Here is a 15,287-nt window from a genome sequence, read left to right as displayed (position 1 = left end):
GAGGCAAGAAGAAAAGCTAAGACACTAATCCGTAGAAAGAAAAAAGAATATGAAGAAAACTTACTACAGGAAACACAAGACAGATACAGCAGAAATGACTCGAGAAAATTTTTCGAAAACATTCGGAAATTCAAAGGCGGCTTTCAACCAAGAACAACCTGGTGTCGGGATAAGGATGGGAATCTGGTTGGCGAAATGGCTGGAGTCTTGAAAAGATGGACTGAACACTTAGTGAAACAATGAATCCTGACATAAACACTGAAGAGGACACATCATCAAATGAAACCGTTTATTTTGGCCCAGAAGTACAACTAAAAGAACCAAGTAAACTTGAAATTTTTAACGTAATTAAGAAAATGAAGAATAACAGAGCTCCTGGTGAGGATCTGATAACAGCAGAACTGATACAGAAAGGTGGAAAGCATCTCTGGACCTACATATATGAATTAATATTAGTGATTTGGAACAAAGAAGAAATTCCTGATGAATGGAGAACAGCGCTGATATGTCCCATACACAAAAAGGGCAGCAAGCTGGGCTGCAACAATTTCCGAGGAATTTCGCTGCTGAATGTTACATATAAGATTTTTACAAATATAGTATCTAATTATATTAAAGCATATACAGATGAACTCCTGGGTGAATATCAGTGTGGTTTTAGGCAAGGACGAAGTACAACCGATCACATATTCACAATCAAACAGTGTTTAGAGAAGACAAGTGAATATAATATCCCCATACATATGCTTTTTATAGACTTTAAGCAGGCATTTGATAACATGAATCGATATAAAATTCTGGAGGCTATGAGAGAATTTGGTATCCCTACCAAATTGGTAAATTTAACAAAAATAACCCTCTCCAAAACATATAATAAGGTAAAGATACAAACAAAACTATCTGATAAATTCTTAACAGTAAATGGGGTCAGGCAAGGAGACTCCTTATCTACAATTCTGTTCAACATCGGCCTTGAAAAAGTCATTAGGAACATTGATATAAACTTTAATGGTACCATATTTAATAGGACCAGACAGTGCATGGCCTATGCGGATGATATTGTGGTCATGAGTAGATCTCTTGGAGTGCTAAATGAAATAGTAAACCAAATTCAAACAGAAGCAGAGCACATGGGGTTAAAAATTAATAAAGAGAAAACTAAATATATGAGAAACATAAGAACAAGTGGCGTTTGTAATAAAGATATTATAATAAATGGACAGAAATATGAGGAAGTAGATTCTTTTAAATATTTAGGAGTTCTAATTACCCAAGAAAACACTGCAGATGCGGATATGAGGCAAAAAATTGCTGGGGGAAATAGATGCCTGAGAGCCCTTAACAAAACTTTGAGAGCAAGATGCATAAGTAAAAAAGCAAAACTTACATTATATAAAACAGTCGTAAGACCAATTGTGCTTTATGGCTGTGAAACTTGGACTCTGTCGAAGAAAATGGAACAACAACTGATGACATGGGAAAGAAAAATTCTAAGGAAAATCTATGGTCCTAAATATGAGAATGGGCACTGGAGAATTAGATATAATACAGAACTGAAAACTCAATATAAATCTCCAGATATTGTTGCTGAAATCAAAGCCCGTAGGTTGGAATGGTTAGGACATGTAATCAGGATGAATGATCAGAGAATACCAAAAAAGATTCTAAACACAAAACCAGAAGGCAGGCGCAATATTGGCAGACAGAAACTAAGATGGTTGGATGGAGTGGAGGACGATTTAAGGACTCTAGGCGTGAGAAGATGGAGGCAGAAGGCTCTGGTTGGACAGGAATGGACCAAGATCCTAAGGGAGGCCAAGGCTAGACTACAAGGGCCGTAGTGCCAAAGAAGAAGAAGAGAGGTTGCCTACTCTTTTGATCTCATTATATCTGGCTACTCCATGTCTGCCAAGCAGTCGTGGCCTATCCACAATTGTTTTACAGAGGATAATGAAATACTTCGGTTATAATTGAGGAGTTGAATCGAAAACGGGCGTAACCCAGAAATTGAAGTGTTGAGGAAAAGGTGTTTGAATTATTTGCGTAGCTGTATAAATACCACATTTTTAGTCAGAGTAAACAACGGACATTCACTCTGTTATTCAATATTTTAATAATTGAAAAACATTTTAATTGATATAAATGTGTATACAAGGAAAAATTGTTCCGGGACCCAGTATCGATCCTGGACCCTTCGCTTAGCGCGCAAACGCTCTTCCGACTGAGCTACCCCAGGAACTATACACGACACCGTCACAATTTTTCCTTTGTATCCACACGACTCAAATGAGCTGACAAGGCGCCAGAACTCAACTATGAGTGCACACAAATACTTGTGTGACTGGAGGTACGTTAACAGGAAGTCACAATTTAAATAACTAAAAAAAAAAAATATTTAAATAACTAAGCAAGATTTTTATGCAGAATTTATCAGTGGCTATGCTGAAAGTATTGATTGGGATCAATCTGCCTTAAAAAAAAAATAAAATGAAAATATTCTCAAGCTTTCAAAAGTACAATAAAGTATAATTGTTAAAATAATTACAACAAACAAACAAAAATTACCATAATAATTGTAACGAAAAATAGATTTTCTTGCTATAACTATTAATACACAACTACTAGATTAAAATGTCTTACTAAGATATTTTAGTGTGGTAAATCTCGCACAACCAGAGCTTGTCAAATGTGGCAATTGGGTTAAGTTCCAAATTTCTTAAAGGAATTCCAAAGACTTACAACATTCAACTGAGAATTTTGAAATTGTTCCCTGTGCTCCAAAGCAAAGTAGAAAGGCTGCAATCCGTCCTTGTATTTGTATACGACACCAATCACTAGGGAGCGGATTTTTATGTGCTAAAAAATTTAAATATATTTATTTTTTATGTGCTAAAAAGTACGAAAATATTTGCTAAAAATATTTTTTTTAATATGACAAAAATACCTTACTTAGCTTGAAAAAAAAAATGTTACTAGGTACTCACCAACCACACTTGAGTGCTAGTAGTTGACCGAGAATTGCAGTGAACAACAAAAGTCATCTCCAAATTCTCCATCACAAATGCATGCCGATTATCTCTGAACAACGACTTATACCGTGAAAACGATCTTTCCGCATGACAGGACGTCAGACATGCATATTTAAAGAGAGGAATGTCACAAACACCTACACCGTCAATTTCACCTACAGGCAGGCACACCTCCAATACTTGAGCAACTTTACTCATTTTGTTATATCCACTGTTTTGCCGTGAATGCACACGTGAAGCAGCGGCACTGTGCTTGTTTCCAGACAAATGTTGGGTTACCTGAGAGCGCTGATCTGCACTTACTGATTTACCACATGGTTGGCAAAATAACACTTTTCCGTCGGTAGTAAAAACGATTTTAAATTCATCTACATATTGCTGTAGACGTGATCTCAAACTCGATTTGATTTTAGACATCTTAAGAGCTAATATACACACGTCTTAACGTAAAAAAATGTTTCTAGCTACTGACTGACAATGTCTGAGAAAAGCTTCCTATAGCGACACAACCACATCTGAGGAGCTTGGAATCAAAACACGTTATGTCCACAAATCAAAACTTTTCAGGGGAGTCGAAAAACTAAAAGCTCCTAAACTTCTGAAAAATTTAAAGTTTTGAAAGCAATTATATAATTAGAATTCTACGCAAAATTAGGTGGCACTATTGCGCAAAATCAAACAAAATTATCCAAGCGTAATATTTATATAAGAAGTTTTGAAAATCATGGACTTAATGCGTTTTGTTCCGAAATTACGGACTGAAATCGTTTTGTTACAAACATATATTCAAAACACTCATTTAAGCTGATTTTTTTAATTGTGACCACATTCCTTTCCAAAGACTCTTATACAAATACAAAGTTAACTTTGAAGACAATTGAGGGGCTGGGTGCAAGAAGGGCATTTTCGAGGATATGCCCTTTTTGAGTAAAACGTTTATTGTGTTCTCTGATCTGTTATGTACATGATCACCAAGTTTCAGTTCAATACTGTGATCACAGAGGTCAGGAGTAGCCAAAATGTAAAGGCGTGCATAGATAACATTATTACGGTTTGAATTTTCAACATCAATTTTCTCGAAACTTACATTTGAGAGAAGTGCCTTTCTTGCACCCAACCCCTCAATTATTTTATTAAATTATTAAATTATGTTTACCTGTTTTAGCAAGCAACATAGAATGAAAATTTAATTTATTAAATTTAACTGTCATTGTTGAGTTCAGTTCAGTCATATCATTGATAATCCAGGCTCTTCTTCCATACACTCACACTCCACTATTTCATCATCCGCACACTGATCAGAAAGTCCTTCTTCATGGTCAATAACCTTGACATACTACTGCAGCTGATCGTTGTTTTTCCAATTTTCACCAAATCTTTGTTGCAATAACTTTTTTATATCCAACAATTTTTCTGCTTTTATTTTATTCTTTAATGGTACTAAGGGTGGGTCAAACCTCTCAATATTTTCAATGGTATGACCTCTCTTAAGTAGTAATACTGGACATTTACTTAGGTCATCCATTGTGTAAGTATACTCCAATTTTACACTGATGTAATGTTTGTTTGCTTTCATTATTTTCCTGAGCCTAACTCTCTTCATATCACTTATGCCAACTGGCTTTTTCAAGTAATCGCACAGATCTCTGAAATTGTGTATATGCCAATCCTCACCCAACACGTGAATGACACCGACTGTACCGTAAATATCATGATATTCTTTTGGCGTCAGTATTTCTGCATGTTTCCTGAGGCTTTTCTCCAAAATACCAAACATTCGGTCTGCTGGCAAAAAGGAATGCCCTCACACAGGAAAAGTCATACATATTTCCTTCAATGAATCTGGAGATTTATTCAACAACCACCAATACAAAGCATGGACATGTGCATTTCGATTTTGACCAGCGCAACCGTCGGAGAAGAGTCTCAGGAGGGAAATGTTTTTTTCTTTGAAATTATAATTTGTTAGGAAATGAGTCAGAGCAGAGCTAACTGCAATCGCCCCTCTTTTTGCCTGGTTTTCTGTCCAGCAGTAAAAGTTGGGAAATGTGTCATCAATATCAGTAATGCACAAAGCATAGTAAGAAAGCTGTCGTGCGTAGTACGCCTCCCCAATTGCTAGCTTTGGTAATGGCTGCACTTGTTGGAGGTCAAAACATAAGGACATACTATTCTGAGGATCTTTCTTCATAATTTTGTGAAATGTTTTCGCTCTCAATTTATGAGCAGTTAACTCAGCTTGTAGTTCCAACTTCTTTTCTGGAGTATCAGCACATTCAATTTGGAATTTCGTCCTGATGCAAAAGCTACAAACGTCCGTTGCAGGATCCCCAAACCCCAAGTTGAAATTTGTAGAAAAAATGTTATAAAAAAAACATTTTTTTCACCTTTAAAGAATGTGGAACTTCAGCATTGTACATTTTATGCAATCTATTTATGTTCAGTTCCGAAGCAAGGTAAAGTCTCTTACTTTTCCCCCTTGAATAATGGCTTTCTCTGGCTTTGAGTTTAGAAAGAAAATTGATTACAGACTGTTTTTTTTCTGCATACAACTTGCTTTTGCGGTCACCCCCTCTCCTCTCAGTGATGGGTTTACACGACATTACTGACTTAGCAATACTGTTAGCTCTGCTTTGCCCAATACTGAATAAAGTTCTAAAAAACTTACAGCATATTGGAAGTGTTTCATCATGAACTCTAACTTGATACCTGATGAACAATGAGTTTAATTTTTCACCATCCTTCCTTGGACAACGTCGTTTCGGAACGGACACAGACATCATGGATCCCAGAAGTCTATCTTGCTGCAATTTATCATGATGATTAAGGACTCTTTTTCTTTGCTGAATTAGGTAGAACGCTGGGATGCTGCAGCATCTGTATCTTCCTTTCTTATGGTTACAGGGAGGCTCGAACTGAAGCATGTCAGGATCCTTGTCAGTATATCTAAAAATTTCAAAATTTTGATTATATTAGGTGATGGACTATGCAACAAACTTAAACAATATTGCATCAATTATTGCGTGATTAATTATCACATTATCATAACGGGTGAATTACGGAGTCAATTCTAACTCATAAACTCATATGTAAAACTGTATGCAGAAAAGTATAATAGACTCACCTGTTTTCTTGTTCCCTCTTTCGTTTCGATGTTCCACTCTTCCGACATTTTCGAGTTCCTGTAGAGTGCTCCCCAACTGGCACACCTTCTTCCATGATTTTATAACATACGTGGTGCTTAAAATGTTGTAATGAATGCAGCTAATACTCTATTAGCCCTTTCGTGTAAATTCTTTAAAAAAATTAAATCTTTCACTTATTTCCAGAAGCTGTATTAACTAACCCCTTGCCTACTGAAGTCTGGTCAGCAACGTGATGCGCTCCCAAAGCGTAGCCGTCTAGACATGACGTCTTGGAGACCCTGCGACTTTTATTTACAGTTTTCATTCAAGCTGTCATATTAAATTTTTTGAAGCTGTCTATTTAGAGATTTGTTGTATGTTGTAAAACGACCTTTCTTGAAGAAGAGGAGTTATTTTGCTCTAAATATACGCGAAAGGTTTTCTAAAATTCGTAACTGTTTAAATAGAAGTGCATTGAAGTTGTCCTGCATCCCAAGTGGAATCGACAAAGTTTAAGAAAGGGGGGTGAGAATCGAGGTCTTGTAAGAGTTATTGGCAGTAAAGTGACATGACAGAAAAGGTCTGTCTACGAAGCACAAGATTCACATGGTCAACATAAAGGAAAAAAGGATAACAATGAAGGGGAAGAAACGGTGGTGAAACTGAAGGGCGTAATAGAGTACAATAACGTTATGTTGTGGGTTCGCCGTCAGGTCAGCGTCAGAATGAAGTCTTATATCCCTTCCTCATTATGGCAAAATACGCAAAAAAGACTGCAGAAATGTTTCCTTCAATATAATATTTATGGTACCGGTCCTTTTCAGCTTGTCAATGTCTACGTAATTGCATGTAAGACCGTGAAGGGAAGCAAACCCAGGCAGGAAAGGATCTTCACAAATCGACTAGACCTGAAAGCAGACATTTTATTGAGGTTTAACCTTGCCTAGCTGCAATGTTAGTGGAAGGGATGCTGGTGTTACGACGACAATGTTACAATCAAACTGTCGGGCTCATTTCCCCCCCCCCCTTCCCGTCATATACCTATCACCCATAGAAAAAGAAACCAGCGATAACCTGCAGTTTTTAAATCTCACAAGAAACAAGCGAAATAAAGTGGGAGTGCAAACAATATTTTGTACTGGAGTCTTTCGAAGCCTACCATACAGTTCAAAATGTAACTAAATTATGAGTATAATATCACAGTTTGTAGTAAAAGACCCATGTTTATTGCAAACGACCTCCACCTGCTTTTAAATGCCACTTATCGCACACCACTAACTCACTGTCTGCGCGTGGGGATTTAAATAGAGATTCCAGGCAATAAACTCGTCCTTTTAAATCTTACTGCATGGACCTAAAGGTAGCAATAAAAAACTTTAGAGAAGAGTCAACAATGAACATTAGTTAAAGACAGGAGGCGAATTAATTACGTTCATTCTGGTGTACTGCTTTCGTTAGAAATCTTAACTTTATGGACTTAACTCGGTTTGATCCATTCAGGGTGATGGACAGAATACGTTCTGAATCAGACCCTCGATTTCAGGCTGACTTTAAACAGGCTAAAAATGTCAATTGCAACAAATGTCAAGCGTAGCATGATGAAGCGCCTCTAAAAGAACGTAAATTCGGAAAAAACGCATTTTCGATAAAATGTGGACTTAACGCGTTTTGATTCCGAGCTCCTCATCTACACTATGCAGCTTATGCTTATGGCCCGATAATGGAGAATCACAACAAGATGTATTTCCTCACTTCATATGCATGAATGAGAGGTGAGAGATTTGTTTAAATTAAATAATGTTTATATCCGAGCTCTTATCTGTTGTGTTTCACAAACAAAGCGTGGAATGAAATCATCTTCAGCAACAATAAACATTCCTAATTATGTGTTGCAAAATCTCTCCTTGTCCATTTAATTTATTCTCTAATAATAACATTGATATGCTGCCTAGCATTTCTCAGAACTTGAGGCAATACTATTACAAAAATGGATCACGAATATACAACAAGCCCATAGAAACACGAAGCAACCAAGAATTCTTAAAAAGATAACGTACTTCTGAGTGATATAATTGATTTAGTTTTAAAATATTTAAAAGTTCTTGTAAAAAAATTATTTAAGTAAAAAGACTCCAAGATTTATGTGTTTATAATAGATTTCCTGAAAATATGTATTTACATAAATTTTTTGTGAAAATATGTGTTTTTATGTGAAATAAAATTCGGGTTTTAAACTTGAAACTTGACATTCGGAATTTTTAACTTTGTTAATTGTGTTTTATCACACACAAGAAAAATATTTAATTACATAAGAATCCGCTCCTTACTAATCACTAAAGTACTGTATTGAATTGGAGGCTCATGGATGACCTTACCTTCATGTACTGCTACAGGTTAAGTTCTCCACCTCCACTTAAAGTTTTCTGCTATCTCTGTAATTTTGGTACTGATGATCCGAGTCAGCTGTATTGAAGGCTGTTTTTCACGGTAAAATAACATAAATGTGAGGGTGGTAATTGTATTACTAAAAGCGATCATTTACTTTTTCAGAAAAGAAAAAATGATAATAGTAAAAATTTTATATTTTTTTAAAATACAATATAATACACTGAGTGCCATATCGAAAAATGAAAGTAGTAAGATAAACACAGTGGTGTTCATGAACACGAGAATTTTAACCAGTAAACTGCGCAATGTACAAAGTATAAGTGTCAACACAATTACATTCACTAAAACAGTATTAAAAAAAATTGCTATTCAAGATATTTCATTGTACATACTTCTTTGATATTTTTCTTAAAAGTACATGTGATTGTTACTTTACCTGAGCAGCAAAAGGTTTCTTTTTCCTCATAGTAACCAGTACCAACACTCACAACGTTGAATTTATTATTATTATTATTACAACATGTATTCATTAACCCATGGCTTATCATTAGCACCATATGCTGAGAGAGGTAAATCCCATGGAAGCGGGAATGGAGGATTTTTTTCAGATGTTGCACTTCCTTCCAGGTTGAAAACTGACTCATTCACCTGAACCACAAAGAAATGAAGTCAGCATATTAATTAAGCACCATATTTGCAATGCAATTTACGTGGTGCATAAAAAAATAATTCACCTGTTGGTACAGTGAACAATGTACCACAATCACCACCATCATTATTACTAGGGACCAGATTTTTATGTAATATCAAGGTGTGAAATATATACATATTTATGTAAGAAAAATAAGCTGAATATGTACCAAAATATGTAAAATCATGAAAATATTTAATATCAATATCTGGCAGGTATAGGATGGGTAAGACTCTCCAGTAGTGATTTCATAGAGCACCCGACTTTTTTTACTGCAGACTTGACACATTACTATTTTTCCATCTGTAGTGAAAGCTTCGTCCATCGCAATCCATGATTTTATTTTTGTCGTTAGGGTTGAAGATACAGGGACCATTTTAGTTAGTTAAAAGCAGTAGGTAAACTCACTTGCACTTTATAGGTATTGTAAGTACTAAAACTAGAGAACTGAGTGAAATGAATGACACAACAGTACTGCAAGCACTGTTTCACTTTACTGGATTATGAGAAAATAAGAGGAGATGTGGGACACATGCATTTTAGCTGCTCCCTGTAAGAAACAAAGTACCTACTAAAGCCTCGAACTATAGGCACTTACAAACTGTTGTTTGAAAAGCGATATTTCTGTCTCATTCAGAAGGGTAGGATTATTCCAGCCTAGAACCATACTTTCTAAATACTCGGAAAATTCCATTTCCATATAGGTCTACTAAATTTAAAATAAAGAGGTTAAGCAGTAACCTGAAAGTCTCATGTCAGACTTGATATAGGTTTTCCCTGGAAGAATTAGGAAGAGAGTGGGTAAGATTGCAAATTGCATGGGAACGACTTGTTAAGACGTGTGCAGAACAATTATAGTTTGAGACAAATCATGTCATCCTCGCCCCATCCACCGCATGAAGGCAACGCTACTTTCTGAGTGATTTTTACAATACAAGATAGTTGTATGAGAAAGGTTGCCTTTTGTTCACTCATATTTACAGTGGGCGGTATGGGGTGAGTGCCTCTATTACTTCCTGGAACTAAAGATGTTATGTTTCGTCCTGAAATATATCCTTTCTTGAGTAGGTAAAAAGGCTTTTTAAATCTGTGTATTTCAAATTGTAAACTTCTCCAGCAGAAGTTTCCCCCCCCCCTTTCAGAGAAGTAAAAATTAATAAAACCCCTAAATATGTAGATTTATGTAATACTAAGCCATAATATGTAATGTGGGGTAAATATGTAAAAATATGTATCAAATTTTAATATATTAATGGTAATTACAAGATTCGCAAAGATTTGTTATTTATACACGGTTAGGTTGAAAGGAATATAATATGTAATTACATAAAAATCCGGTCCCTAATTATTATATCAGAGGAGTTTCAATACAGATTATGAAGAGCACAGGAAAAGAACGTGCTTTGTCCACGCTTTCTAAAAGTGAGTTATGCTGTGTTGGAATAGGATTCCATGTACAGTAGTATAAAGTTATGAATCAAACAGTGTGATAATATGAACAGTCCATTAGGACAGATTTTAGATTTGGCACATAGGGAAAGAACATATACTGTACTAAACCGTTCTCCTGAACAATTTGCTAAAGTGGACAGAGCATGTTCTTTTCCTGTACTCTTCATTTTCTCAACTTTATAATATGACAAGGCATAATTTCACTACAAAGTTAGCAAAAAGCTGTGATAGCCAGGGACAGACATCCTGGAGGCCAGGTCACCATGATGCCTGACAATATTTATGTGGTGCCTGAATTTTTTTGAGTTCAAAATATTTTAAGACTTTGATTTCTTTCATGTCACTATGACTAATACATTATGTTAACAAAAACGATCATAGAAAGAAGTTCGAGTATGTAATGTATTTTATCTATACTAATAATAAATCTGTAATCAAAATTTTTCTGGTAATTTTCGCTTTTCCAAAAATAATTGGTGTTAACATGTATAATATTGTGACAGCTACACCGGGGTTCGAACGCGTGTCCGTTGGTCGCTTAGGTGTGGCGGCGAGGGGAGCATCTGGATGCCGAGAGGGTAGAGGGGCAGTGTACTACTGCGACGCGCGAGGGGAGGTTGCGCGCCCATCTGGTGCTGGCAGAGAGGAGAAGGGTCTGGATTGTTCGAGAGTGCTATCTCTGGACACGCGTGGAACCTTCTCGTCTACGTCGTTGTGGTTATAAAAGAGAAGACGCAAGTGATTCATTCAGCCCGTCAGTAAGGCAGTGTTGTTAAAGTCAGTAAGCTAGTCTTGTGTAGCAGTGAAGCCAGCTTCGAGACCAGAGCGCGACTTGAGTTGTGTCCGTAACTGTGGAGCCTGAAGCCCAGAGTTCGAGTGCAGTGGACCGCAGTTGGGGGACCTGAGTTCGAAGTTCAGTGGATCGTCTCTGAAGGTCTGTGGTTCGAGATTCTGTGAACGCGAGTGACTGAGCTAGAAGAACTAGCCAAGACAAACGAGCTGTGAACTGAGAACTGACCGTTCTGTGTTGTAAATAGTGCTTTGTAAATATTAGTTAAGATTAACAGTTCATTGTTGTTCGTAATAGTCCAAGTAAATTGCCATTGTCGTCAGTGGAGTGCACTAACGAATACTGAGTTACTGTGTGGAGAGCAAATCCTATTGTTGAGATAATAAAGTTACATTGTTGTCTAGTATAAAAAAAAGTTACAATATAATTAACCATCCTGAGACCAAAAATCGCTTTTTTGAAATTTTTGTTTGCATGTCTGTCTGTCTGTCTGTCTCTCAGGATGTTTGTTACCTTTTCACTCGATAATGGCTTGATGCTTGCATCTTGAAATGGTCAATTAAGATCTTTCTAGGATACTGCCTGATAAAGTTGAATACTCTTTCTAAAGGGTGAGCACCTGAAAGGAACAATTCACGGTCTCTGATGGGGAAATTATAAGAAAAGCATAACTGTTATCAACTTACCAGCAGCTTCGGTAAAAATAATACCCCTGCTTCATAGGACATTATATACAAGCCTGGTCCACCACCCTTTCCTTTTGGTTCTTGAACTCTGCCCCATGCAGCTTTTGAGAGGTTGGCACTGGTGAGGTGGAACCACGCAAGATGACGACCACAAGGAGAAACACGCGCGTATGTCTTAATGTGGGGCATTGCTTTGGAACGATGACGCCTATCACTCTTCCACTCACTATTGAGAGAACAAAGATAGCACTGTTATAAAATAAACAATCATAAAGTTGTCCTATTCTGAAATACACAAGAAATCCCAGTCTTTAATACAATATAAAACGTAATCTATTGTAAAAGCAGAGTAGTTGTTGTAGTTTTCTAATGCCAGACATTTGACAAAGTCATTTGACCTCTTGCACTCCAATATTTTTTCAAAGATATTATCATGCTCAGCCGCTGAAGCACAGATTTTGAGGTGTTCCGAATCCACTGCTTGGTTTGAGTTACACAATGGACAGTTAGGGGACTGATATATTTCAATTCTATGCAGGTGTTTGGCCAAACAGTCATGGCCTGTTGCCAATCTAAATGCAGCTACAGATGATATTCGTGATAAATCGGGAATTAACTGTGGGTTATGATGCACAGAGTTCCATCTTTTCCCTTGAGATTGTGTTATCAAATTTTGTTTGTTGAAGTCTAAGTATGTAGATTTAATAAATCTCTTCACAGAGTAATACGTAGATTTAGTAACAGGTCTGTAAGTAGCAGTGTTGTCCTTCTTTGCTAAAGCATCCGCATTCTCGTTTCCCAGGATTCCACAATGGGATGGTATCCATTGGAATACAATTCTTTTATTGAATGTTATTAATTGAGAGAGCATTTTAGTTATTTCTGCTGTTTGAGATGAAGGTGTGTGTTTAGAGACTATTGATAGAATAGCTGCTTTGGAGTCCGACAATATAACTGCATTCTTAAATTTATTGATGTGGCATAGAAGATTCCTGAGACTTTCACTTATTGCAACGATTTCTCCATCAAAACTTGTTCCATATCCAAGAGATCTATAAAGTGAGAAGAGACAGCACGTAACACCTGCACCAGCACCTTGTTCTCTGGAACGTAATGATGAAGCCAGTTTTGTGGAGGGTATCTAATATTAATTGTCTCTAAAGATAATTCTTTCATTATTTCAGTGTTTACTTCTGATTTCAGTATTTCTTCTATTAAATTTAGATTATACTCTATATTTAATAGAGTTAAAGGGTTTGGTTTAATTTGTAAGTTTTCTTTTAAAGCAGAGTAGTGCCTGTCTGCTTCTATGTTCCAAAACATTCAAGTGTTCCCTGGAATAACAACTTAATGTATGTTATTACATCGTTCTGTTTCCAGCATATACTGAATCCTTAATATATGATATGATATGATATGATATGATATATGATATATGATATGATATGATATATGATATGATATATGATACGATATGATATGATATATGATACGATATGATATATGATACGATATGATATGATATATGATACGATATGATATATTTATTGTCAACATCAGTATCCCTTATGGTGTGCCTTCACACATCTGTATTTACACCATAACTCTCTACTTACATTTTCCTACCACTTTATTGCGATGTTAAACCATTATTTCCGTAATACATTTCGTAGGTGCCTTTTAGTTCCTTACTAACACTACAAGTTACACTTTTCACTATATCCTACTTTATCTATCGCAACTATCTGCCCTAGTACCATCCTTTATTATCTAATACAGTCAACTCCAGATACAGTGTACCTCTGCAGACTTGCATATTTCGTTCACTATATCCGAGGTTCACTAAATCAGAGTGGTTCTGTAATGGTGTGGGCTGGAATAAGCTTGACAGCAAGGACAGAACTGGTCTTCATTGAGAATGGCACATTGGTATGTGCAGGAAATTCTTCAGGAGAATGTTGTGCCATTTGCTTCATTTATTGTTTATGTTTTTTCACTGATGCACGACATTGCATGCCTGCATGTGGTCCAATGTGTGCAACAGTTCCAGAATGAGATAGGAATAGTCATGGAATGGCCTGCTCAAAGTCCGGACTTGAATTCTATCGAACAGCTGTGAGGTAATCTGGGAAGAAGGATCTGCCAACATTATCCATACAATCTACAAGATCTTGTGGGAGGCCCTTCAAGAAGAGTGGGAACTGATTCCTCAGGAGGATATTGCAACTTTGATCAGGAGCATCCCAGAGAAGTTGAATGACGTAATTAATATGAGTGGTATCAATGTACACTTCTAAAGGTGAGAAGAAAGTGTAAGTGAAGTGCAGTAAGCAAAAAACAAGACAGTGTTAGAATGGGTAATGAATGAGTTTTCAAAACAAAACAATGTAAAAATTTTGTGTTCCTTGACCCCTTCTTGCAAAAATTAAATTGCCTCTGGTATCATGCTGTATTGGTAGCTTCCCTACTCCCCTTTACAACACATTGGCCATCCACCATAAGATTAGAGTACTATACTTAAAAAAACTGCAAACAAAAAGCATTTTGATGACGGGAATGAAATGCACAGGATACATGTTAACTTCATTTCACAATAAGCTTTGTGAGAATGTAGAAAAAATAGAGCATAAGCTATAAAAATATTACATTTCTTAAAAAATTAAGTGAGCCACTATTTTTGCTGCTCTTTGCGTAATGATGAAATAAGCTTACGAAACTGACTATGTAAACCAGTATTTGAAATGTACAGGCAATAAGTAGTACATTTCGTGAGATACTCAGAGAACTGAAGAGATATAATATAGAGTGGGCGAAAAGTCCGTATGTATGTATGTATGTATGTATGTATGTATGTATGTATGTATGTATGTATGTATGTATGTATGTATGTATGTATGTATGCATACATATATGTATGTATGTATGTATGTATGTATGTATGTATGTATGCATGTATGTATGTATGTATGCATATATGTATGTATGTATGTATGTATGTAATAACACTACAATTGGGTGTACACCCGGTGGCAGTGATATATAATATACAATAATATCAATATAATTCTACAATAATTACAGCAATAAAATAAAAATAAATCTAAATTTATTTCTAACTATAAATAA

At 36.1% G+C, this 15,287-nt stretch overlaps 1 protein-coding gene across 1 annotated transcript in view; it reads right to left on the bottom strand.

Moving 5' to 3' along the window:
* Window positions 1-8,908: 8,908 nt before the first annotated feature.
* LOC138710378 (probable tyrosyl-DNA phosphodiesterase) overlaps window positions 8,909-15,287 on the bottom strand; it is a 38,299-nt gene continuing 31,920 nt past the window's right edge. The window contains exons 9-10 of the mRNA XM_069841258.1: window positions 12,162-12,387; window positions 8,909-9,190 (exon numbers count right to left, since the gene is read on the bottom strand). Of these exons, the coding sequence (XP_069697359.1) occupies window positions 9,056-9,190; window positions 12,162-12,387 (361 nt within the window). The 3' untranslated portion in view covers window positions 8,909-9,055. The remainder of the gene's footprint in view (window positions 9,191-12,161; window positions 12,388-15,287) is intronic.

Source organism: Periplaneta americana, chromosome 12 (genome assembly GCF_040183065.1).
Source record: "Periplaneta americana isolate PAMFEO1 chromosome 12, P.americana_PAMFEO1_priV1, whole genome shotgun sequence".
Taxonomy (NCBI): Eukaryota; Metazoa; Arthropoda; class Insecta; order Blattodea; family Blattidae; genus Periplaneta; species Periplaneta americana.
Note: the sequence above shows the minus strand (reverse complement) of the source record. Positions and strands in the feature narration are given on the sequence as shown.